Source organism: Phaethon aethereus (assembly GCF_964289735.1).
Source record: "Phaethon aethereus genome assembly, chromosome: 8".
Classification (NCBI taxonomy): Eukaryota; Metazoa; Chordata; class Aves; order Phaethontiformes; family Phaethontidae; genus Phaethon; species Phaethon aethereus.
In genome coordinates, this window is record NC_138584.1 from 6176752 (window position 1) to 6200360 (window position 23609).

At 55.4% G+C, this 23609-nt stretch overlaps 1 protein-coding gene across 1 annotated transcript in view; it reads left to right on the plus strand.

Annotated features, from left to right (window-relative positions):
- The window catches only part of CACNA1E (calcium voltage-gated channel subunit alpha1 E), a 95772-nt gene that overhangs the window by 36531 nt on the left and 35632 nt on the right, over nucleotides 1-23609 (plus strand). The window contains exons 7-19 of the mRNA XM_082002825.1: nucleotides 583-686; nucleotides 12995-13110; nucleotides 14133-14186; nucleotides 14537-14671; nucleotides 14965-15174; nucleotides 16534-16646; nucleotides 16908-17020; nucleotides 17145-17276; nucleotides 17614-17686; nucleotides 17959-18076; nucleotides 18400-18467; nucleotides 19881-19978; nucleotides 23065-23121. Coding sequence (XP_081858951.1) covers nucleotides 583-686; nucleotides 12995-13110; nucleotides 14133-14186; nucleotides 14537-14671; nucleotides 14965-15174; nucleotides 16534-16646; nucleotides 16908-17020; nucleotides 17145-17276; nucleotides 17614-17686; nucleotides 17959-18076; nucleotides 18400-18467; nucleotides 19881-19978; nucleotides 23065-23121 — 1391 coding nt within the window. The remainder of the gene's footprint in view (nucleotides 1-582; nucleotides 687-12994; nucleotides 13111-14132; nucleotides 14187-14536; nucleotides 14672-14964; nucleotides 15175-16533; nucleotides 16647-16907; nucleotides 17021-17144; nucleotides 17277-17613; nucleotides 17687-17958; nucleotides 18077-18399; nucleotides 18468-19880; nucleotides 19979-23064; nucleotides 23122-23609) is intronic.

A 23609-nucleotide genomic window follows, 5' to 3' on the forward strand; every position in this document is an offset into this window, starting at 1 on the left:
CCACTTTCCTCCGCTGTGCAAGGAAGGACAAGCATCGGCTGCCTCTTCTTCAGCGGCCAGCTTCCCTCGCCCTAAGGCACCTTATAAATCATCCCTCTCTGCCGGCGCCGTTGCTGCGGGGCTGCTTTGCCCTGTCTCGCTGGGATACGCGGGGGAGCACTGAATCAAGCTGTTGGCAGGAGGGCGTGCTCAGGGTGTCCCCCACACCCTCAGCACCCCAATTTCGGGCTGCAGGGCCCTGCACCTCTGACTATGCCGTTGTCTTACCGCCCCAACATCCCTGCAGGGATGGTAGGAGGAGACAAAGGAGAGCGGTCCTGCCTGATGAGAGCTGGAGACCATGGAGGAGAGCGTGGCTGGAGCAGGATGCCAAGGGGCATCGCGACACTGCTGTCCATGCCTGCCTGCACAGGCAGCTGCCTGGTGCCGAGCAAGGCTTGGCAGGCATGGCCATGTCACCCCAGGAGCCTGGCATGGTCAGCCTGGAGGGCGAATTGCCACTGCACCCGGGCTAACGCACCCTCCCTCTGCCCCAGGTGCTGGTGAACATAACATCACGTGTGTTTTTTCTTTCTCCTCCAGACCAACGATGCCTTAGGAGCCACCTGGAACTGGCTGTACTTCATCCCTCTCATCATCATTGGATCCTTCTTTGTCCTCAACCTTGTCCTGGGAGTGCTGTCAGGGTAAGCGAGACGCTGTCCTTCCCCTCCAGGCCATGCCCATCCCCTGTCTCCTAGCCCCCAAAGTTGGTACTGCTGTGCCCCCCAGGACCCCAGTAGCCGGTTCCCCCCATCCCCTCCACACCTGCCTGCCCCACAGCGAGGGATTGCTGCCTGCCTCTGCTTAGTTCCTCCGCTCCCTGGGGAGGCAGGGAAGGGCAGCGTTGAAGATGCTTTCTCATTGTTTCGCCGTACCGAAGAACTCGTGGTTTTGGTCACCTGCAAGAAACGGTCAGTGTCGATCTTCTGGCTGCTTGGGACCTTCTGGAGAGGAGAGACATGGGGGAGCCTTATGGAAACATACTTGAGTCTGGGGTGCGTTTGTAGTGGGGTGCGTGTTTGCTGGCTCATGGGGTGTGGTGGGCATGGGTTGGGATGAATCTGCAGCACGTGTGGGAGCAATGTGGGGCATCTCCTTGCTGTGCGGGATGTGCCCAGCACCGATGGGAGATGTACGCTGGCGAGGGTAGGGGTGCCTGGGGTGCACGTGGACAAGCCGTGGATGCAGGGACAATGCAACTGTCCCTGTTCTGCTCTTCCCAGGGGAAAGGAGGTTTTAATCCAAGCCATTAAGCTGGACTTGGAGAGAAAAAGGCTTCTCGTTTCCATGACAATGAACTGTGGTTGCATCAGCATGTCCTCAACCGCTGGTAGGGGTAGGTGCATGCGGGGAGCGTGCCCTCTCCCGCACTGGGAGGGGGACATGGGCTCCTCTGCCCTTGCCGCAGGTGGCAGCGGGGACTCTGTGCCCGGCAACAGGTAATTTTTTTCCTACTTGCCCATCATGGCAAAAAAAAAAAAAAGCCACCTTTAACGCTGTTTTGGTCAGCTGGAAAATCCTTAGATGCAGGGATCAATGTGGAGACTGGTCCTGTTCACCTCTGTCACTGTCCTAAGCGCGTCCCCGTGAGTTTAGGCGTGATCGTGGTGGTTTCAGAAGTGCTTCTGAAGCAGCAGGCTGGGCTTCAGGGTCTGTTGGTGGGTTGAATTTCCCCAGCTCTCAGTCTGGGGTCTGACTGAGTCCAGGGGCTCTGGGGACAGGCTGTACGGAAGGGGCTCTTATGGAGGATGAAGACATCCAAGCAGCGTTGGGTGGCTTTTGCATTTCTCACACCACATCCAGCTTGGGGATTTGAGCCAAGTCCAGCTGGTTGCCAGTGTCAAGCAGGATCTTTCCCAGAGAAGGGGAAATTAGGAAGCTCAGGGCTGGACAGCTGGAAAAGCCTGTTGCCGCCGTGTTGAATCGTGCCAGCGTAATGTGTCGTGTGGACGCTGAGGCTTTTGGTGCTGGTGTGATGCTGAGAGCAGCCCGGGGACACAGCAAGGTAGCACTGCTTGGACCTGCAAGCCAGCCACTGGTAGGAGGACCACGGGGTGGCTGGTGGGGTGCCCAGCCCGTGTTCTAGTCCATGCTGGGTGCTCGCCTGCGCCAGGACCGCACGAGGCAGCTGTTCCCGCGCCCGCCGGATTGGATGCAGTTGTCTAGGGCTCTTCCCAGGCGCCGGCTGGCATTTCGACTGTTTGTTTATTGCTAATAGGGTTTGTATTGGGGAAGGATGCGAGTGGGTGGGTGGCCTAATTGGCAATGGAGATGCTCTCGTGACGTGCCAGATACCTAGGGAAAAGCACGGCTGCTCAGCTCCCCGGAGGGCTGAGCGAGGTGAGCGGAGGCGGCGAGCTGGGCTCTGCCACCCGATGGCAAGGCCACCCCGCGTGCCCTCCTGCCTGGTCACGGCCACAGGCAGCCGCTGCGGCTCGGTGGACGCCGTACCTCGGCGGTTCTGAAGTATCCTCTTGCCAAAGATGCTGCCGGAGCCGCGGAGAGGTGCGACGCGAGGGGGGAGAAGGTAATTCTTCACGCAAACAACGCACGTCCTTGGGCGCGATAAGAAGGGCTTCGTTCCTCGCTTTGCTGGCTTAGTTTTTATTGTTTTTAACCCTTTTCACAATCCTTTTGCGCTGGAAGACAGCACTTGGCTCTGCTGCTGGAGGGGAAGGATGACCTTCTGAGGTGGATGAGCAGCCGGGATCTGGCTGAATCCCCTGCACGCAGCTGGGCTGAGCTGGGAGGAGAAGGTCACTTTGGGGATGAGCTGCATGGAAACACCTCCATGCAAAGAAAACCTTTCCCTGGCGTTACGGCACTGAGTTGGGGATTGCAGGCAGCCACGTCTGGCTAGCTGAAGCCACGGTCGCTCCGTTAACTCGGGGCACAGCGGTGAGCAGCAAGTCCTGGTAACCCGCTTGCAGAAGCCTGGGCAGCACGTCGCTTGCGAACTGCACCATCTGCACCAGTGGGTAACGAGGTCCGCTTGGGATTTCCAGCCGCCTTCTCGAAGTTCACGCTCACGAGCTGCTGCAGAGCTGCCTCTCAGCCCTCGCTTCATCTCCGCAGCGCTTTTCTTCCGGGAAATGATCAAACAGCTGAGGCTGGTCCTGAATGCGAAGAGGCTGCAGGAGCACATTTGGACGTTTAACTTGCCACCACCAGAAGTTTGCCGGAGCCCAGATTTACCAATCTTTTGGTTGCGATGTGCATCTCTCCCAACAGTCAGTTCCCTAACTGTTAAGCTGAGGCGTGACCTCCGTGATGTAAACAACCTGGATCCATCTGCTCCTAAGCACAAAGTATGTGGGAGAGGAAAAGAAATTATTTCCATCATACTGAGGCTTCTTGATTTTTTTCTCTCTAAATACTAACGCGCACACATGCGCTGGAATTGCATGCAATGCTATTAAGAGGAGATGGAGTCGCTCCAGGCAGGGGCTTGGAGAGCCAGTTCTTCTGGGGTTTTGGCATTTATTGCTGTGTCTATTAACTTTCCCCCTCTATGGGTGCAATTACGGATCAATTAATTCTAACTGAAAGCACGGAGGAAAAAAAAAAAATTGGCCCTGTTCCTCTTCGAGAGCATTTTGCAGGTATGAAGGCCAAGGGGATGTGACTGCTCAACTTTTAAAGCTACACAAGCTACTGAAATAATCCTGGCAGAAGAGAGTCAGTGGGAGCGAGTCAGGATGGAGAATCATCACCACGTGGCAGCCGGTGGATTTGGGAGCTCAGGAAGATCCTGAGACTCGTATCAAGCGTTGCCGGCCGCCATCCTGTGTCCTGAGGATGGTGTTACCCAGCGCCCGGCTGCGGTGGGGCAGGATGCACCCGCAGCTCCGCACCTCTTTCCAGGGAGAGCCGCTGTAGCGCGGGGAGAGAACCGTAAGCTGCAGCCACCTCTGCTGTGGGGTGGGTCGGAGGGGTGGATGGGACCCTCCTCCCGCCCCGTGGCCGATGGCCCTGGTGCAGGCAGTGCCCTGCGGCCGGTCGGCTCCGAGTTGGGGGGATGCGAAAGTTGCACGTGCCCCGTGCTGGAGATTTGCAAAGGTCTGCTCTTCGTCCTTGTGAAGCAGTTTTTGGTTTCTCCCCCCCCCCCCCCCCCCCGTTCAGCTGTTTCTCATGTAAAACACTTTGGATCTGTACGTTTGTGCTGCACCTCCAGAGCAGCAGAGAGCGGGTGAGAGCCGTGCCGGCCGGTCCCCGCTGCCTGCAGGGATGCAGCAGCATCGCCATCCCGGTAACGAAGAGCTTATGTCTAGCTTGTCGCTGGGAGCAAGAAGATGAAAGAGCGAAGAGAAGAAATAAGCCATGTTTCGAGGAATAACGTTGAGGACTCATGCAGAGTTTCTGAGACCAGGCAGGCTGTGTTTTGACTCTTTTCCACCTCCCTTTCCCCAGCCCCTGCGGAGAAAATCTGGTTTGCAATCGCCGCCTTGCATTCACTGCAGCTGTTGAGGGCTGGTAGACTCCTTTCCCCTCTCCAGTCTCATACTTCCAGCCCCTTTCCGGGGTGACAAAGCTGCTATAATCACCAGCGTTCGTGTTTCAGAAATACCTGAGTGGGTGCAGGGTGGAAGGGGATGCTGCCCGACCTGGGAAGGCTGGGTCCTCGGGTCTGCCAAAGAGAAGACCTGTGGAAGCTGATGGCAGAGCAAGAAGCTGAGCATGATGGCAAGAAAAATGAAATCCATCTGCCTTGTACCAAACAAGAGAGTAATTTAAATCCTCCTAATTGTTTCCACTCATCCTGGTAATGTTAAGTCTTTTCTCCCTTTAAGTCTTTTCTGCCCCCCACCCCCAGCTCTTGCACTAAGCCTTTGAAAGAAACGACTAATGTTATAATTAAAGGATCAGTTTGGCAAGATTTCTTTGTCTTAAGATCTTCTTTCTTTCAGGTTGGGTTAGTGCTGTGTTCCTAGTCTCCGGAGAGTTTTCTTCAGCTCCTTTAGGAGCCTTCTATACCATCTCTGAAACCTTTTCACTTCACTTAATTTGAATTTTTTTCCCATCCAATTTTGAGGCATAACAAATGATGAATAAAATTAAGTTTTATAGCAATTAATAATAAGGGCGTTGAAGGAACAAGCGTTCATTTTCAATGGAAACAGGGTGGGTTTTTTGCCGGCTCTACACAAAACCTGGGCCCCGTGTGTTCGAGCTGGATCAGGTGGTTTGAAGCCAAAAACGCTGGGAAGAGCATTAATCACAGCATCACAGAATCACTAAGGTTGGAAAGGACCTTCAAGATCATCAAGTCCAACCATTAATCCAGCGCCACCATGTTCCCTAAACCATGTCTTGAAGTGCCACATCCACACCATCATGGGATGCGCGTTGGTCGGGCCACGCTGGGTGAGGAACAGCCACCATTGTCCCTTTGTTTTGGGGACGCTCTCGTGTCATCGATGTGGTACTTGAGCACACGTGAAGCAAAGGAACCTTTGAGATCTTCATCTATATTCAGCAGCCAGGTGGGCATCCATATTCAAGGAGTGCCCCTCTGCCTTGCTCCGCTGTACCCCCTCTCTGCGGAGGGTCTTCAAGCCCCTTGCAAACGAGCTGCCTGACACGAGACGCGTGTGCCTGGCGTGCCGTATCCCCCTCGTCTTACAGGGAATAACGACTCCTCTTACAGCCAGTCGGACAGGATTAAAAAAAAAAAAAAATCCATAACAAAAAGATGACTTGGTGACTTTCCCCTTTGATTTCTCTTTGCAAATTATTTGCCAGCACGTTTCAGCTGCTTCAGATTTGCTTTTCTTCGTGCCTAACTGCAAATCTGCTCAGTGGACTGCGTGTTGTCTGCAGACTGTGGGTGAAAAGGCTCGTTTTTGATCCTCCTGACAAAGCACCCGGCAAGATAGTTCTTGCTTACAGATTGCCTTTGGAGTTGTTTGTTCCAGATCTTTGTAATTTCCGTCATCCTGATTAACGACAGCAATCATGTAGCTGTGGCTGAAGCTCTTTGACTTGGATGGCTTTGGAGATGCCCAGTTCCTCCATGACGAACTCCATGCCTGCAAGGACAGGCTGCCCCGAAGGAATCGCGTAGCATTAGCGGTTCTTCGCGCACCGTGGCTGGCTGTTTTGCAGTGGCGGAGTGACGTATCTAGCAGTTGCATTGTGGGTTTCGCGCTTGATGGTTCGTCCTGAATTCATTGTATTTGTGTGTTGGAGGTGTCAGAGTGCTTGAGAGTTCCTGGGAAGTGAATGTGATGAAATGTTGAAAATTGGTGATTTTTTTTTTTTTCCTCCATGCTGTAACTTGCCTTCAGCACTGGCCCCACACTTTTCATCTGCAGATCACTGTCACTTGCGAAGGGGGACTGTAAAACTGTTCTCCACTTACAGAGGATAAAAACTGGAGCATAGGAGGGAAGGGGAGGAGTGACATTTTCCCAGGGCTCTTGAAGTGAAGCTGCGCTGCTCATACCAGCCCTGGCTGATAAGAGTGAAAGAAAATCCAGAGTTTTCATCTCTGCTTTTTGCTGCTGGAGCTACCAGACCCTCTGTCACCTTTCCGTAGCCTTTTTGCAGCGTGGGTTCGCCACGCTATGCTGCCTTCGGTGCAACATCACGATCAACAGACTTCTCCGAGCAACGGGGACAGAGACGCAAAGCCTGGCCTTGTGACCCTTGGAAAAATGTTGAAACTGAGACTCTACAACTGGGATGTCCGTGGCTCCCTTCTCCCAGTGATATTTGTCCTCTTTGTAATTTATTTTTCTCTACTTCAAAAAAATAAGCTCTCCACACTGTTGGCTGCTCTGAGTCCAGCCCAAATGTTGTGGAAAACCTGTTTGTGTTTGTTTTTTTTTTTTAAAAAAGTCGCAGCAGGGTTGAGCTGAGCGCAAAGCAAGCATCCACGCGTGCTTTTCTCACTTTGATCATGAAGTACTTCTTACGCTTGGAGAGCATCCGTGAAGTGTGTGGAGCAGCATCGAGCTGCCTGGAGCTGATCCTACCCTGGAATGCAGGGGCTGGACTGGACACCTGTATCTCTGCTGGGATCCACTGGTGAGGGACAGGCTTTGCAGCAACATACAGCTGATGCCCAACCATGTTCCCAAGCAACGAGTGACCCTGCCCTTGGATGAATGAGAGCCTGTTGACTGAGGCTAACTGTAGACAAGAAACGGGGATTAATAGAGAGAAGAGGGGAAGTGTTTAAAGTCCTTGCTGTTAAGTGGGCTGCATTTCCCCTGAGCAGAGGCAAAGTCTGAGTTCTCCTGTGTTTCTCATTGTTTTGAGTCATTTCAGTGTTGCCATTGCTGCTCTGGCTCTGCAGCAAATACCAATTATTTGAATTCATGAGCTTCATGTTCAAAGCTGCCCAAAGCCTGGACCCAGGAGATCTCCAGGTTCCTGGGGTCTCCCACATTGCCCATTGGCAGCAGCACATGTAACGGAGTCGGTCCTTGGGAAAAGCGCAGTGTCCCATAATGCAGACAGCCAACGGTGGTCTTGTCCTTGCTGCTTTGGACCCTATGTGGAGCCGCCATGGCCCATATCTCTTTGAGGGACCAGCTTATAAAAGGAGCTCTTTAGTGCTGGGAGTCTTGACTTTTCTTCTGGTGGTTCCTCATCTGGAGCCCTTCTGTCCTCTCCCCACTTGTGGAGACAGTTCCGCATTTGGGCTGCCTTCTCCCTGTGTCTTCATCTTGTCGTTGCTTTTCTCTTTTGCCTCTATTTTTGTTCACTTCTCCTCTTAGTATAGGGTGTCAATGCAAACTGCAATGGCGAGGTCTTTCTGAATTGTTTGTGCTGCTTGGTATCAATCCTGTCTAATACAAGCCCCTTTAGGACCTAGTAGAAGTGACAGACATCAGCGAGTACCCATAAGAAAGTCTGATTTAAATCATGAGCTTTCTCCAACGTAAAAGGTAACCATCGGCGTCTGCCCCTTCTTAAATGGGACAGTGATGTAATAGGTTATCTCAGGGCTGGTATCTCCCAGCTCCTTCCCGTTTTACCCTTCGATGCCGCCAACAGCTTGTCAGCTTTTCATTCCCCAACTCATATGTCTGCTGGCGCTCTATAAATGTGCTCTCTTTAGCATCGTCAGCTGTACGCTCCGCTTCCTGCTGCAGCTTTGTCACAACGCGGCAAACACGTAACTCTCGCCAAAGTACACAGGGATGACCGAAAGCTAATGGCCACTGCTAAAAGGGAAGACAAGAAATAAGATGTTTCTGTTTTCCTTTTTTAAGATTCTTTTCATGAGTTAGCATTTCATGGGAAGACTTTCTTGAGGCAGTCTGGCTTTGTTAAGGAATCACAGAATGGTTTGGGTTGGAAGGGCCCTTTACAGGCCATCTAGTCCAACCCCCCTGCAGTGGGCAGGGACATCTTCAACTCCATCAGGTTGCTCAGAGCCCCGTCCAACCTGACCTGGAATCTTCTCTGACGACTTCTGGCAATTCAAGTGAACTTGAATCAAGCAATTACCCTTATCCAAAAAAATTGTTTCCTCCTTCAGAGCAGATCCATGGAGCACACCTTCCTTCTGCTGAGGTTTTTTTGTACCTTTTGGAGTCCCTGCTCTAGCCTTTGCTATCGGTTCGGTGAATAATCCCGGTCTGCACTGCCAGTTCTTGCCACCGTCTGTTTAAGTTGAAGCACGAGGTTACAGACTGCAGCGTTAGTTCAACACTCTTACTTTAGTTCCTTTACACCTCTTGGGTAAATACCATCTGATCTGTCTGGTTTGCAACTGTCTCATCCGTGTTTTCCAAACCGTCTGTTGTCAGTTCTGTCCCATAACCTTCCCTGACACCCTCCTGGAGTCGAAGGTGTTTTTTCCTCAAACTGTGACACTGAAACCTGAAGCGGAGCCATGAGCTGAGACCTCATGAGCGCCGAGGAGAGCAGCAGTATTACCTGACGTCTTACAGATAGCGTTCCTTGTTGTACCTCCCGTTATATATGTTTTGTTCGCAGCAGCATGGTACTGCTGCCTCATCCTCAGCGTGTAATCCAGTATTTCTCCTCTTCCCACCCCATCCTTTCTGCTGCCTCGTGTTGTTTTAAGACCTATTTGCAAACTGGTTTGTTGGAGGCAGTGGCAAAAAGCGACAAATTGATGGGCTTGGAGATGGTTGGCTTGTAGATTCAAAGCATGGAACCCACAATGTTGATATGACCAGCGCTATATACCTGCTCAGGACTCAAAGAAGCTCCAGAAAGGGTACATGTGGGTTGCAGCATCTGTGATATTTTTTTCTTAGCTGGTTTTTGGGTTTGTTTTTTTGTTTTTTGGGTGAATTTTTTTTTTTGGTGGGGTTTTTTTTTGTGTGTTTGTGTTTTTTTGAAAAAGGGGACTCATTTCCCATGTGAATGCTTTCATATGGGTTCTTCTCCCATTAAAACAGACCTGGGCTCTCCAGTCCTTTGAGCAGAACTCACCAATGTAGTAGAAGCACTGCTGCACTGGTACGCGCGAGGGTGCGGGGGCCCCGGGAGGAAGGCGGAGGAACGTGGCCGTGTCCACCAGCCTCTCCTGCCGGGAGCAGAGATGCTCTCGGGCCACGCGAAGGGAATGCCAAGGCCGTAGAGGAGAATTTGCAGGCAGAGGAGCGAACCATCTGTGCTCCGACCCCCCCGGCAGGCCGGGCACGGCACGCGGGTGGATGGTGCCCTTGCGTGCAGGAGGACAGATGGCACGCTGCTCCCCAGCTCCCACCGCGACCTTCAGCGCTCGCCTCCATCGCTCGCTGCGCGCCTTCGGCTCGACAAGGCCAGGCGGGGAAGGGCTGCAACGACACAGGGTCTGCACGAGGGGAGGGGAGCTTGGCTGACACAGGTGGGCGTTTTCATGCTGGAGGATTTGGGGCCGGGACTCCTGCGTGGACAAGCAGAGGTGTTGCCAGTGGGGACCATGTTTTCTGCTGGGGTCCTCTGAGCCCCTTCGCGGGGACCCCATGGGGCAGCACAGCCTCGGGCTCTTTGCAAGGCTAAACTGTGCCAGCCCTGCGATGTAACCCGAACACGCCGGGGAGCGGAGCCCTTCGAGGGGAAGCCGGCGCCCGGCGCTCTCGGCGCTGCGATGCCGCCCTGCCTGCAGCTTGGAGCCTTCCCAAGCGGCTGTCAGTCACCATCGCTGGCCCCGTTCTCGCTCACACACGGCATTATCTCTACCCGCTGCTGCAAATTGGCTCTGAGCAATCCTTGATCTGTCAGCATCGCCTACCCACTCTCAGATGTCACCAGCCCCCGCTGCTGCCCTGCTCGGTAATGTGTCTCTCTGAAATGTAATAATTCATTAAGTTGAGCTTAACTTCCCCCCCCCCCCCCCCTTTCTGCCACCCCTTCCTCCTCCTAATGGACAAAAGCAATTAAGCTCCATTAGGGATCAAGCGTGTGAGAAGTGTCTCCCTCGGAGACGCTGCCGCAGCTGCACGGCCCGTGTCCCTCGGCGCGGGTAGCACCGCTTTCTCACAAACCACGGCTCCCTGAGCAAAGGCTTGGGTGGGGGGAAACGCTGCTTAATAAGGGGGGCACTGGGAAAGGTGCTCCCATTCCCTCCTCTGGGAAAAGGTGTTTGGAGGCTCAGCTGGTTCTTCTGGCTGAGTTTCGTCGTGGACACGCGGTGACGGCTTCTCTCGCCACGCGGCAAAAAGAGACGCTAGCCTCAGCAGAGGAGGAGCTGGAAGATGGAGGGAGGGATGGGCAAGCAAGAGGTGGCAGAGAGGGGCCAGATTCCCAGCTGGTGTAAATCAGAGGAAGCTTTCTAGGTGCTCCCGGTCACAGAATATATTTGCAGGGTCTCGCCGGCAAAAGCCCTGCCAAAGCGCTGGCTGGCAGGGGGTTACGGCCTGTGGGGCAGAGGTTCAGCGCGTGGCAGGACCCATGGACCAAGCCAGAGGGAGAAAGGCGACTTCACCACTAACTCTGGCTGCAAACAGCATCTTCTTTCTTGACATCCCAAATTTGCTCAGAAAGGCCGTTGAGGGATGATGGCACAGCCAAAAACGTCCTGCCTTTCCTCCAGCTCGGGCAAGGAGGGTTTTCGGCACGGCGTGCCCAAACCTGAGAGCACGTTTCGCTGTTGGCTGTGGGAGGTCACTCCTTCTCCCCCGTCTCCTCCCGCCCTCCTTCCCTCCACTTAGGCTGCTTTTCTCTTCGTTGCCTTTTGTTCTCTCCCCCTTCCCTGCCCTAGGAAGAAAGTCTCATTTCAGTCTGAAAGCCAGCGATGGAGGGGGAGAGTCATTTGATGCTTAATGCCAGAGCGGCAGGAAACTTCACCTTCCTGGGGTGGAATTAAAAATGCTTGAATTGTCTGGGGATCTTAAACGAGAGATGCAGGGAACATTCGGGGCTTTTCATACAAACACGCGCGCACACACACACATGCAAAAGCCCACACAGCATTAAGGGTGTAATAGCTCAGCTGGGGTAATGCACTTGAACTCCCTCTGCAGCAGACAGACCGATTCTTTCAGTTCTTTTGAATTTTTTTTTTTTTTTTTGGGGGGGGGCTGGAGATTGCTGTGAGTCTCCGGGGAGAGAAACGTTCATCTTGCAGAGAGAACAGTGCCATTTGTTCTTCGCAATCCTGCTTCCCTCGGAGCGCCCCGGGGCCGGGAGGAGGCTGAGGGCGCAGGCTGGGCTCCTCCGTGCTGCCGGGGCTCGGGGCTGGGACGGGGAGCTGCAGCCAGCAGCTCGCAGCCCTGCCATGTGGTTGCGAGGCAGGAAGGGTGTTTTCTGGGGGCACGTCTGGTGCGAGGAACGCTCCTTGTGTGCAAACGTGGCTGTCGACGTGCGGCTTGAGGTGCCCCAGGCGTGTGGGGTGAGCAAGTATGGGGCGTGGGACCTCCTAGAAGCAGGTCTGGCCGTGTTGTCTCGCGTGTAACCCACGGCGTGGGTGGGAGGTTACCTGCGTTACCACCCCTGCGCTTCCTGCCGAGTATTTCCCTTTCTCTGCGGGTGATGGCCTTTGCGTTTGTGCTTAGGACTTCAGGTGCTTCTGCACACGGGGTAGGTGAAACCCTCGGGAGGGCAGCCTGCGCGGGCCTTCCGCATACGGCCGCGAGCGTCTGTACAGCAGGAAGCAGACCGCGCTCACCGGCGCGGTGGTGTGTTTTAGCGGCGCGTGGGAAGGTCTGTGTAGCCCTAGCTGCCCACGGGTGTCTTCGCACAGCTCGGGGCTGGGCTATAGGTGAAATAGGGTATTTTGTGTGCCGAGGAGCCTGGTTGTGATTGCGCCCAGGTGAGCACGTGGAGGCTGGTGCATCTGTGCACACGTGTGTGAGAGGCGGCACGCGCGGTGGGCACGGCGTTAGCTGCGGCCGGCGTCGCTGGGCGTTTGGCCCCAGGCAGGCGCCTGCCTTTGCCTGCGCAGAGCCCGTGAGGTGCTGCCTGCCCTCCTGCCTGTGCCAGGCCAAGCTGGCGTCCTCCTCCGGACAGCGAAGACACTCTCTTCACTGAAGAGAGTCCAGAGAAGGGCAACAAGGATGTCTCATGTCCTCGGAAAATCCTCCAAGGAGAAGCTGGAAAGAAGAAGGATTCAGAGGAGGAGGTGGGGAAGGCAGGGGACAGGACCTGCCCTTCTCCCTCCCCTTGCTGCCTCTTCACGGTGCCCAGTTTTTATTCCTTGAAGGGACACGCAGAAGCTGAGCTGGAGTTGGGAGGCGCTGGGGGCATCCTCCCCGAACAGCAGCACCTCCGGGGCTTGCGGGGCTGCGTGACCGAGCAGGGGGTTTGCTCGCGTGCGTCTGCGCCAGTCCTGCGAAGAACCTCTCCTCCTCTCTGTTCATTCACCCATCTCCTGGCCGTGCTTCAGCTGGGGATGGCCGTGCGTCTCCCCAGCATGCTCCAGCAGCCCTTGGCTTGTGTTTGCCCTCGGTCCCTGCCTCCCCTCCCAACCCCCTGGTGTCCCCAGCCCCCCCGCGCCCCACTGTCCCCGGCTACCCTCTGACCACCCCCCTCTGCCCTTCCCCAGGGAGTTTGCCAAAGAGCGCGAGCGAGTGGAGAACCGCCGAGCCTTCATGAAGCTGCGGCGCCAGCAGCAGATCGAGCGGGAGCTCAATGGCTACCGGGCCTGGATAGACAAAGCGGGTAAAGGCTGGGGGGCTCCGGGGGTGGGGGGTAGGAAGCGCAGGGTGCTGGTCATGTGGAGCGGTGGGGATGGGAAGGGATCTCCGTGTGTCATCTAATGCAACTCTAAAGTTGCCCAGAATTGCCCAGGTGCTCAGACGGTGGCGTTGGGTGCATGGGTGAGCTTGGCCCTAGGCGCTCCGGCAGCTCTCCAGCCAGGCAGAGAGCAAGGACGTCGCTGGTAGCTGGTGAAACCTCACGTTCTGTGGCATGAAACTGTCGTATTTTGAATGGGAGGCGTACTACATCACCAGGGGAGGCTGTGAGCATCACGGCTGTGAGCTTTGCTCTGACGTGGTCTCCTTTCTCTTGAGGTTTGCTGGTTTGCTGTTCTCCTGCAGTGGTGGACAGGGGGAAAGTAGAGCAGTGAGTGATGACGGTGGTTTTCCAGCTCAGCCTGCTCCTGGAGCAGTCTGGAGGGGATGTACGCGCTGGTGCCCAGCTCAGGGCTCCCACCTGGACCTGGGCAAGGGCTGATGGGGTAGAGGTTTCCAGGCTTCGTGCTGACACCCAGCCGTGCACAAGATCTGCTGGGTGCACAAACTGCCACTGCCCTTGTCCTTGCTTGGCCCCCATGGGGATCAGTTCAGTGTATTCAGCTCTGGGATGGGAAGATTTGCACTTTCATATAGCGTTCAGACTTGAAAAAGGATGGGTGACTTGAAACGAGATCTCCGTTTTGGTCCTGGGTTGAGATGTTGAGCCCCAGACCTGTTTACAATGTTCAACTTCTTTAGTGGTGTTAATTACAGTGGAGGAAGAAGGGCTGATTACAAGTAATTTTTTTCTGATGTAATGTGTGGTAGCTGCCACTTGCCACCCTCCAGAATTTGCTTTTGGACACTTAACCGATACTTGACAAGAGTTTGCAACCTAGAGCAACCACCTCCAGGCTGAGCAAAGTGCTTGGGTACAAGGCAGTGAGGTCTGATGTGCTCAGCCAACTGTGTCTTGTTTCCTGATGAACTGTGTGTTTTGCGTAGAGGAAGTCATGCTGGCTGAAGAGAACAAAAATTCTGGAACCTCAGCCTTAGAAGGTAAGACAAGCAATGCCTCGCCTAGGCACCTGCCTGCCCTTCCTTCTGCCTGCCTGCAGCTGGAGGTTGAAACCCTCCAGCTGTGATGGGAGGAATGGAGATACCCCAGTGGGGTCTGCAGCCCAAGAGAGGGGTGTGGGGAGATGGATTGACAGCATAACCCCTGAGACAGTGTGGAAGCCAAGAGGTGGCTGGTCCCACACAAGAGAAAGCTCTGGACTAGGGTCACCTGGGTACCTCCATCCTGTTACCAGACCTGAGTTAGCCAAGTACTATCACCAGGCCCTGGTCCAGTGAGCTGCCTACGGGCAGAGTTGGGCCACCACCCCCTCTTCCTCTTGTCTTCCCAGTGCTCAGAAGAGCCACCATCAAAAGGAACCGGACAGACGCCATGAATCGTGACTCAAGTGATGAGCACTGTGTCGATATCTCCTCCGTGGGCGAGCGGAGGCTGGCGCAGAGAAGACCTCTTCATCCAACCTTGGGTTAGTACAAGTTCGGAGCTTTCCTCCCCAAAACCTCTGCCAGTTGTGAGGGTCGCACCTATCACGTGGAGATTGTCACCGATCGGCCATCTCTGCTAGTTTGACAGCAAAGGGGGCAAGCCACCCGCTGCCCCTGTACCATTTAAAAACTCTGTGCTTAAGTCATGTCCCATAAGAGCAATGTCTGTGAGATGTCTGTCCTGTCTCGTGTTGTGGGGAAGGCTGGAGCACCCAACTCCTTCTCTCACCTTGACTGGAGCACCCAATTCCTTCTCCCCCCTCTTTTCCCTTAGGTAACCCTTTGAGTCACTCTGGCCTCAAAGGTGCCAGAGTGGATGGTGCCTCCTACTTACGGCACAAGGAGCGACTCCTGCGCATCTCCGTTCGCCACATGGTGAAATCCCAGGTCTTCTACTGGATCGTCTTGAGCTTGGTGGCTCTCAACACTGCCTGTGTGGCCATCGTCCATCACAACCAGCCAGCCTGGCTCACCCACTTCCTCTGTGAGTCCCTGGGCTTTGTGTAGGTGTGAGAGCAGTGTGTGGGCAGACAAAACCTCCTGCAACCTTCTTATCTCCAGTGGCCATGGTTGCAGCATGCCGTCGCTCCTTGCTCCAGGGCACGTGGGGATGAATCCCACCAGAGTCATGCTGGTATGGAGCTGGGTGGGGAATAACCTGGGTTATATTCACTGTTGATAAAAAAAAAGACCTCGTACAGCCATTTAGTTCATATTTGCCCTTGGCCCTGTGGCCACTGATGGCTGTCTCAGCCCCATGAGCAAATGTGAGGGAGTTTTACTGGCCTCATGCCCTTCAGGTCCGATGTGTTTGTCAAGGGAGAGAAACAGATTGCAGCTCTCAGTTGGGTTTATCCTAAAATTGTGAACAGTGGTAATGGAAAGCTTGCTGGAGATCCATCTTTGAATGCCCACAAGCAATTGCTGGAAAGGCGTGAGTTTACAGGGGTGGAACTGGTTGTGGGAGAACCCCCTGGTTAAAGTTTTTGGTGCAGGGCATGGCATGGAGATCCCAAGCTTGAAACCAGTTGCTGGAGCATCACCCAGCCCACTGTGGGCCATAGTACAAGGTTGGGTCTCAGAGGCAGTACACCCGTGTCTGTTCAAGCATGGTGCTAACTGTAGAGCAGCATGGTCAACTCCATGACAGCCATGTGTTACTCCTGAGCTGCTGCTGTTAGGGACAGTGCTGCTTTCTCATCTGTGTTATTCCTACTCACCTTGAAAACGTCCCTGTGAAGCACCAGCCCTGCCCAAATTTGCATTAGCATGCTCAGGCCTGCCAGGATCCCAGCACGCCACAGTGTGGTAAGGCAGCTGGTTGTGGTGAGAAGCATCTTTTGGACAAGGTGAAGAGTCAGACTCTTGCCTGCTAATGTTCATGAAATAGCTGGAGGAATTTTTCACTGGCTTTTGGCTGTTTGGCTCTGTTACCCTGGCCAAGTTCCAGCTGTGCAATGATTTAAATCCAGGTTGCTAATATTCCCCTACAGTGTCGTGTGGTTAATGTCTTAGCAGATGTCCCAACCACCATTGTATAAAGCTGAAGAGCTGCTTTGCTCTGTGTTTGCCATCTCTGGTTGTCTCAAACCCCTGGGATATTAAGGGCACCTACCCTGAAAGATTAACTTCTGGGATTGGTGCTCTGTTACGTACAATTGAGGTCCTCGCAGACAAGCTTCCCTCATGCCATACCCTGTCCTGAGAGAGCTGGGGGAAGCTGCGTGGTCCTCAACTTGTCCTCATCTCTGCGATGTGCTGTGTGGGCTATGGGTGGATGCATGCAGGATGCTCCTCACAGCTTGGTGCCCCGAGGGTAGCGCGTCTGGGTTTTCTCTTTCAGACTATGCAGAGTTCTTGTTTCTTGGACTCTTCCTCCTGGAGATGTCCTTAAAGATGTATGGGATGGGGCCACGACTTTACTTCCATTCTTCCTTCAACTGCTTCGACTGTGGGGTGAGCGGTGCCAGAGATGCTGTGGCTGTGGGGGGAGATGTTTGGCAGGTGTCTGCAGCACAAGGCACCAAGGGGGAGAAGAACGGGATGGCCCCCGCAGTGGGCAGGGGAACCCTTCCTTCTGGGACAGCCCGCCTGTGCCAGACCGAGACACCCGGTCTTGGGCAGGGTGGTGGGTGCCTCATCTTCAGGCACGTGAAGGTTTCCTGCAACAGCCCATTCTGAGCCTGATTTTGACTCATGGCCGTGTCTGCTGCTCAGGTCACGGTGGGAAGCATCTTTGAAGTTGTTTGGGCTATCTTCAGACCAGGAACCTCTTTCGGGATCAGTGTCCTACGAGCCCTTCGTCTCCTGCGAATATTTAAAATAACCAAGTATGTACCAACTGTCCGTGCCTGTCACCCTCTGCCTCGGACTGTGGCTGCAGCCCGGATCCAGTCGCTCCTGCTGTCCTGTTAGCATCGCCGCAAGTACTCCAGCACTGTCTCTTTTTTCTAGGTACTGGGCATCCCTGAGGAATTTGGTGGTCTCGCTGATGAGCTCTATGAAGTCTATTATCAGCCTGCTCTTCCTCCTCTTCCTCTTCATTGTAGTCTTCGCCCTGCTGGGAATGCAGCTTTTTGGAGGCAGGTAGGTTGTTTCAAATTTGGGGAAAAGGAATTTCCTGTTGTTAAAGCAAAGTATGACACCCTCTGGGGTGCCTAGGAAGACTGTAACCTTGCCCCTCAGCCTGCTGCTAATGGTGGTACCTCTCCCGTACAGAAGTCCCTGCTCGGGCAGGTGCCTCTGGGCTGTGTGGGTCCTTCTGGCCAGGAGTCCTTTTGGGTTCTGGCATCAAATGCTCAGGAGACCTTCCTTAGAGCGGTGAAAGGTCATCCTAAGCACAAAAGAGCTGATAGCACAGCAGTCAGGGATTTGATGACCTCAGTACTCCAGCCCATTTATGTCTTCCCGGTTCCACTTCCAGGTTTAACTTCATTGATGGGACGCCGTCGGCCAACTTTGACACTTTCCCCGCAGCCATCATGACGGTGTTCCAGGTAGGAGCTGGGCTGCAAGGGTACACATCCAAAGAGGTGTGGGACTCTGCTCACTCACGCTTGCTGGAGGGGGCTCTTTAAACCAAACGAGTTCCCCTCCATCAGCTCTTAGGATATAATTTGCTTCCTCCCTCTCCTCCTGTGTAACAAAGAAGATGGCAAGAGATGGAAAATCTTCCACTTCTGTTATGCAAGGCGGAAGAGTTTCAAAACTCTTCTGAGGAGACCTAAATCCTCAGCAGTGTCCAAGCTGCTGGCTTGCTTTCCTGCAGATCCTGACAGGTGAGGACTGGAACGAGGTGATGTACAATGGCATCCGCTCCCAGGGAGGCGTTCGCTCAGGCATGTGGTCCTCCATCTACTTCATCGTCCTCACCTTGTTTGGAAACTGTATCCACCCGGCTGCTGTGCTTTTAGGAGACAAGCCCATCTCATCTCCCTCTCTGGGGGCACCCCCTCCCCACCCACCGCTCCTTCCTCCTCTCCCAACTGAGGGAGTCCCATCACTCGTGCGGCAGCCCTGGACATTCCAAACGCAGAGCAGGAGCTGTCTGGAGGTGCTCTGAGGGCTGTATATATGGGATGGGAGAGGAGTTTGTCCCTCTGGCTGCTCCTCACTGGGCTGGTGGAGAGCTGTCAGGGCCACCCTCCTTTGGTGGCTGCAGACACCCATGTCCTTAACACGTGCCTTGTGCATCCTTAGCTGCTCACAGATACTCTGCTGAATGTGTTCTTGGCCATTGCAGTGGACAACCTGGCCAACGCTCAGGAGCTCACCAAGGTATGTTCCAGCTGGTCCTTCTTCTCTTGCTGGTGTGAGGAGAGTGAAGGAGGGGACCAACAGGAAAGGCACCAGGAGCACTGCCTGTGACTGGCCTCATTGCAGAGCCGGGGCCACTCTGTCCAGCTCAGCCTGCTTTGGAAAGAGGTCAGGTCAAATTGGAAGTGGGGGCTCTTCCTCCAGGAGGGTACGCAGGGTCCTCCCCGAAGGACCAACCTGTAACGCTGGGCAAAGCCATTTAGACTTTGAGTTAGGAAAGTACCTAAACGTGCTGGTCTCATGTCTCTCCAGGAACACTCACGCTTCCTATCAGGCGTGGCTTAACTATTTCTCCATTTAAGCTCCCCAGTTTTGTTTGTCTTCAGTCATCTCGAGACAACCCTCACCTGCCTTGGTGCAGGGGATGGTTATTTGCCCAAGCACTCTCGGGATGTGGAGTGGGAAGCGCTTTCCAGTGGTGTCAATGTTTATTCCCCATCTGCCCACTGGGGCAGCGGACGTGATTTAGGATGCAATTTAGGATGGTGCTTGAGAAGGTTATTGGGCTTAGCTGTTTTTAAGACCGTGCTGGGAAATCTTTGGGGAATGCTAAAATGTTGGGGCACCATCTGGATACCGGTGAGTAGGAGAGAGCTGCAAGGGTCGTTGCTTGCTCTTTGGAGGGGACTAGCGATCCCGCAGTGCCCGTTTTTTGCAGAGGCCATGCCTGTTCCTCAGGTCCTTGGGACTTACTGAGAGGCTCCCACGCTGGTGTAAATCTGACCCGTCAGCGGCGAGCGAAACGGGGCACGGTGCTCATTTGTCTGAAGGGTGCGTGCGGGGGTCCCCGTCCCCCCACGGCGGGTGCAGGTGGCACTTCCAGGGGCTGCCGCTGGGGCGAGAGGGGTGGGAGAGCCCCGTGGCGTACCGGCAGCATCAATTAAGGGACTGCTGAGTTTTTGAAACGGCTGAATGCGTGCTAATGACTCCTAATGACATTTTCTTGCTCTGGAGACATAACCATGCTCATTAAAGCAATACGGTCTCTGCCGGGGTCATTCATGGATGCCTTGCCTCCCACTCCGTCGGGGGGATGCCTGTCTCGCCCCTCTGGCTGTGAAGAAGGGAGGGCTGAGCTGGTCTATGCCGTCTGGGGCTGTTCTAGCACGCACAGCCCGGCTCTTGCCTGGAGTGGGCTGGGTTCACTTATTTAAGTAGCGCTGACGCCTTCAGTAAGATCTGGTGCGGTGGGGAAGTTGCATCCTCGTCATAAATTAAAGGCTGGCTCTGGAAATAACAGGTGCCTGCTCCCCTTTTCTCCCGCACGCCGTGGCGGCTAAGGTAGCCCCGTGCATCGTTCGGCTGCCTCCGACGGCGGCGCCTTCCCTTGAAACCCCAGCATCCCACTGAGCAACTCCCCTCTTTCCTCTGCAGGATGAGCAGGAGGAAGAGGAGGCCTTTAACCAGAAGCACGCCCTTCAGAAAGCCAAAGAAGTCAGCCCCATGTCTGCCCCAAACATGCCTGCTATCGAGTGAGTGACCCCCCCACCGCTACCCCGTGCCCCGCCGAGCCCAGCCGGGCTTCTCGGCAGCGTGGAGAGCTGAAGCTGAGCCCGGCGCGGCTGGTCACGGGGCTGCCGCAAGAAAAGGGGGTCCCTGCGTGGGGTTACTCTCTCTCTGGGCGTCTTCCTGAGGATGGATGGAGGTCTGGGAGCTCTCTCCCTGCAAGCAGCAGTGCCTTCGGAGAGGGGCTGGAGCCGGGACCAGCTCACCCCGCAGGACCTGGGCTTGCCCGCCCCTGCGGCAAACAGCAGCCTCAGTGCTTGGGCATGGCAGAAATCCGCTAAAAGAAGTTTTCTGCCCTAATTGTACAGCTCAGATGCTCAGGGCTGCTGCTAGGGGTGAGGAAGGAGGCGGGAGAGGTGGAAGGTATCTTAGGGGTTTTTTTTTGTGGAGGGGTGATATTTTTTCCTGGGGAGAGTTTCTTCGTGGCAGAGCTGTGGGATGGCAGCCAGGGCTGGGGGGAGAAGGGAGCAGCGGTGTCACAAATCTCCGCTGGGCTCCTTCCCTAGTAGCGAATGCAATTCCAAGAGACGGAGCAGGTTTGCAAAACCACATTTGATTGTCCAGAAATTTGATTTGGGCAAGAAAAAAAGCTCCAAACCACATAAACCCCTGGTATGGTGTTAAGGAGCCTTGTCTCTGTGTTTCAGCAGAAGAAAATTCTGTTTTTTCCTTTCTAGATGTCTTTTTTCCCTTTATTTTGCAGTGTCATATGGTCTAAATCACATAAAACTTTCAAATTCAACATTGGAACGAGGCGTTTTGATTTGTTTCCCAAAACAGTACATTTCAGTACGGCTGAAAGGATTTTTTTTTTCTTTTTTTTTTCCCCTTTTTTCTCTTTTTTTATAGAATCCCTTCCCAGGGAATTTTAGGTTTTGTTATGCTTTGAAACCCAGCCAAGCTCATACACGGCAGAATCACTCGCAGATTAGCCGAGAGAAACCGCTGTCTTTAGGCGAGCTCCGATCCTGTGGGGGGGGTCGGAGGCAGTGCTGGGAACGGCCCCAGCTCCCTGGCTTTGCAGCGGCGGGATGCGGTGGTCCCCCGTCCTGCAGGCATCGCCTGTGGTTTTAGGGGCGGCAGGAGCTGGGGGTACTTGTAAGCCCTGCCTGGTCTCCCGGCCGCCGCAGACATCACCCTGGTTTGGGGGTGACGGGAGTTTCATAATAAATCTGTGCCTGGCCCAGCGCTGGGGGGGTTTATGGGGGAGATGCAGAATCTGTGTGTCGTGACCATCTCTGGCTGCCAGTGGGAACGTGTCGGATAAAGTGAGGGAACAGAGGGATTTAGGCTGCAGAAGAAGCTGGAGGATGGACAGATAGGAGAGAGGAAGAGGGGGAGATGGACTATATTAGGGCACTAAAGGATTTGCCCACGCCGCACATCCCTGCTAGAGTTTTCTAGCCGCTGTCAGATACAGCTGCTTAGGAAGAGAGAGCTCTTCAGCCTCTTGTTGTTCTAGTGGCAGTGAAATGGGAGGTATTGACATTCCCGGGTCTTTTTTCCGACTCGTCCCCCTCATCAGGACGGATAGAGTCAGGGACAGGGACGGAAGCGCAATGCCGCGGGGGCGACCATCTCCAGCGTCGGGTCTGATGTGCTTTTGGTGGTGCTACGCCGACGCCAGCAGCTGGGGAGGGCCGGCGGGGACCTCACAGCAAGGGACAAGCCAGAGCAGAGCCGGTACCGAAGGGCTGTTGGAAACTCAGGGCGGTGAAAGCCGAGCCGGTCTCTGTGTCTGAGTGTGTGTAGACACAGATAGCTTCAGTTCTCTGCGGGTACCCGGCACAGGCAGGTTTGGTACACGCGTTCCTGCCTGCAGAGAGGCCCGGCAGCGCTCCGGGACGAGTGCTTCCACGTGGCCAGGCTGGCGTGGGCGGCTGCGGTGCCGCGCGGAGTATTGTATTTGTACACGGGCGCCGTTGGTGCAGATGGCTCGGGGCTGTTTGGCGAGTGGGCGGCCAGATGGACGCATGCGGCTGCTGTCATGTGCCGGTGCCGAACGCGGAGTGCGGGCGCGTTTGAGGGCTGGGCTGCAGGGACGGCGGCGGGTGCCTAAAATTCACTCTCTGCCGGGCTGTTCCTCTGCCCGTGGCTATACGGAGGCAATCCCCAGCGTGACTCACCCGTGGGCCAAGGGTATCGTTGCAACTCGCAAGACGGCAGCGAGACACGTCCCGTCTCGCCTGCGCGAGCTCTGCGAGCGCGCGGGCGCTTGGCTCCATGTGGTTGCAGTGTATTCGCTCGCCTGTCCCTGGCATTTGCAAAAGCAAAACCTGTAAACCCCCGCACGCGCGTTTGCGTATGCTTGTGGCCGTTTGCTTGGAGCTGTGCGTGTCCGAAGCTTTTCTGCGCTGGTGCAAAGCATAAAGCCTTGAATGTCCCCAGCTGCCCAGAGCCGGTGGGGCTGAAAGGCACCGACAGCTTCCCCGGGTCGGGGCTGCTCAGGCGACGGAGGCTCTGGAGTATCTCAGCCCTGGCCTCATGCCTTGCTTTTGCCGGGGAGCTTCGCGTTCCCCTCTGCGGTCTCAGGGCAGCGTCAACCCATGGCGACGGCTCCGAGCAGCTCGGGGCTGGCTCGACACGCTGCTTCCTCGGCAAAATTGCCACGTGTTGCTCAGGAGAAGTGAATTTGGAGGAGTTTGAAAGAACTGCTAAATATTAAAAACTTTCGAGGGGCTGCAGCCGGCACTGCTCTCCCACGCTGCTGCTGCACGGTGCGGAGAAGGCTCGGCGGCCCCCACGGAACGGCTCCGCGTCCCCAGCACGAGCGTCGCCGCATGCATCCCCCTGGATGGCAGCGACGCGTGCCGCGGCGGGGTGCGGGAGCGCGGGCGCAGCGCGCGGGCAGCCCTGCGGGCAGCTCGCCGCCGCGGCGCTCGCGGGGGGTTCGCTGCCGGCTGCCGCGCTCCGGCATCCCAGCAGCTGGCGGCCGACGGGCAACGAGGTGCTGGGTGCCAGGGGCGGGGGGACACACACCTCTCTGCGTTGCCCCCCACGAGTGAGAGGAGGGGTGAAGGGGGGATTGAACCCGTTTGTTTTTCCTCCCCAGAAGAGACAGGCGAAGGAGACACCACATGTCGATGTGGGAGCCGCGCAGCAGCCACCTGTATGTGGGCCGCGGGGGCGCGTGTCGTCTGTGGCTCCTGTGCTTTCTGTGCGTCCGTGGGGCCGGGGCGCACGCCGCTCCCCTCCAGCCTCCTCGGCGGGGAGGGCGGTGTGCGTGCGCCTGTGTTCGGCGTGCTCCTTTGCACCCCTCTTTGTGTGCGTGCGCGGTTTTGTGCGTGCACCCGTGGTTTTCTGTGTGTGCCCGACCTCCTCGTGTGTGTGCCGTGCAGTAAGTGTGCGTCGGCGTGTGCCGCTCCCCGTGGACGCGCAGTCGTGCGCGCTCCATGGGCGAGCAGCGTACGCACGCGCGCGTGCTCGTGGGCCTTTCCGTGTGGCTCGGTGTGTCGGGGAGGGCACGTCTGTCTTCTCCAGGGTGTTCGTGCGTATGTTTGTGGCACTGCAAAGGTCCCGTGGCATAGCCCAGCCCTCCCCAGAGCACACCTGCGGGAAGGTAGAGATGCCCAGTACAGCTCCTTCCCCTGCAGACAG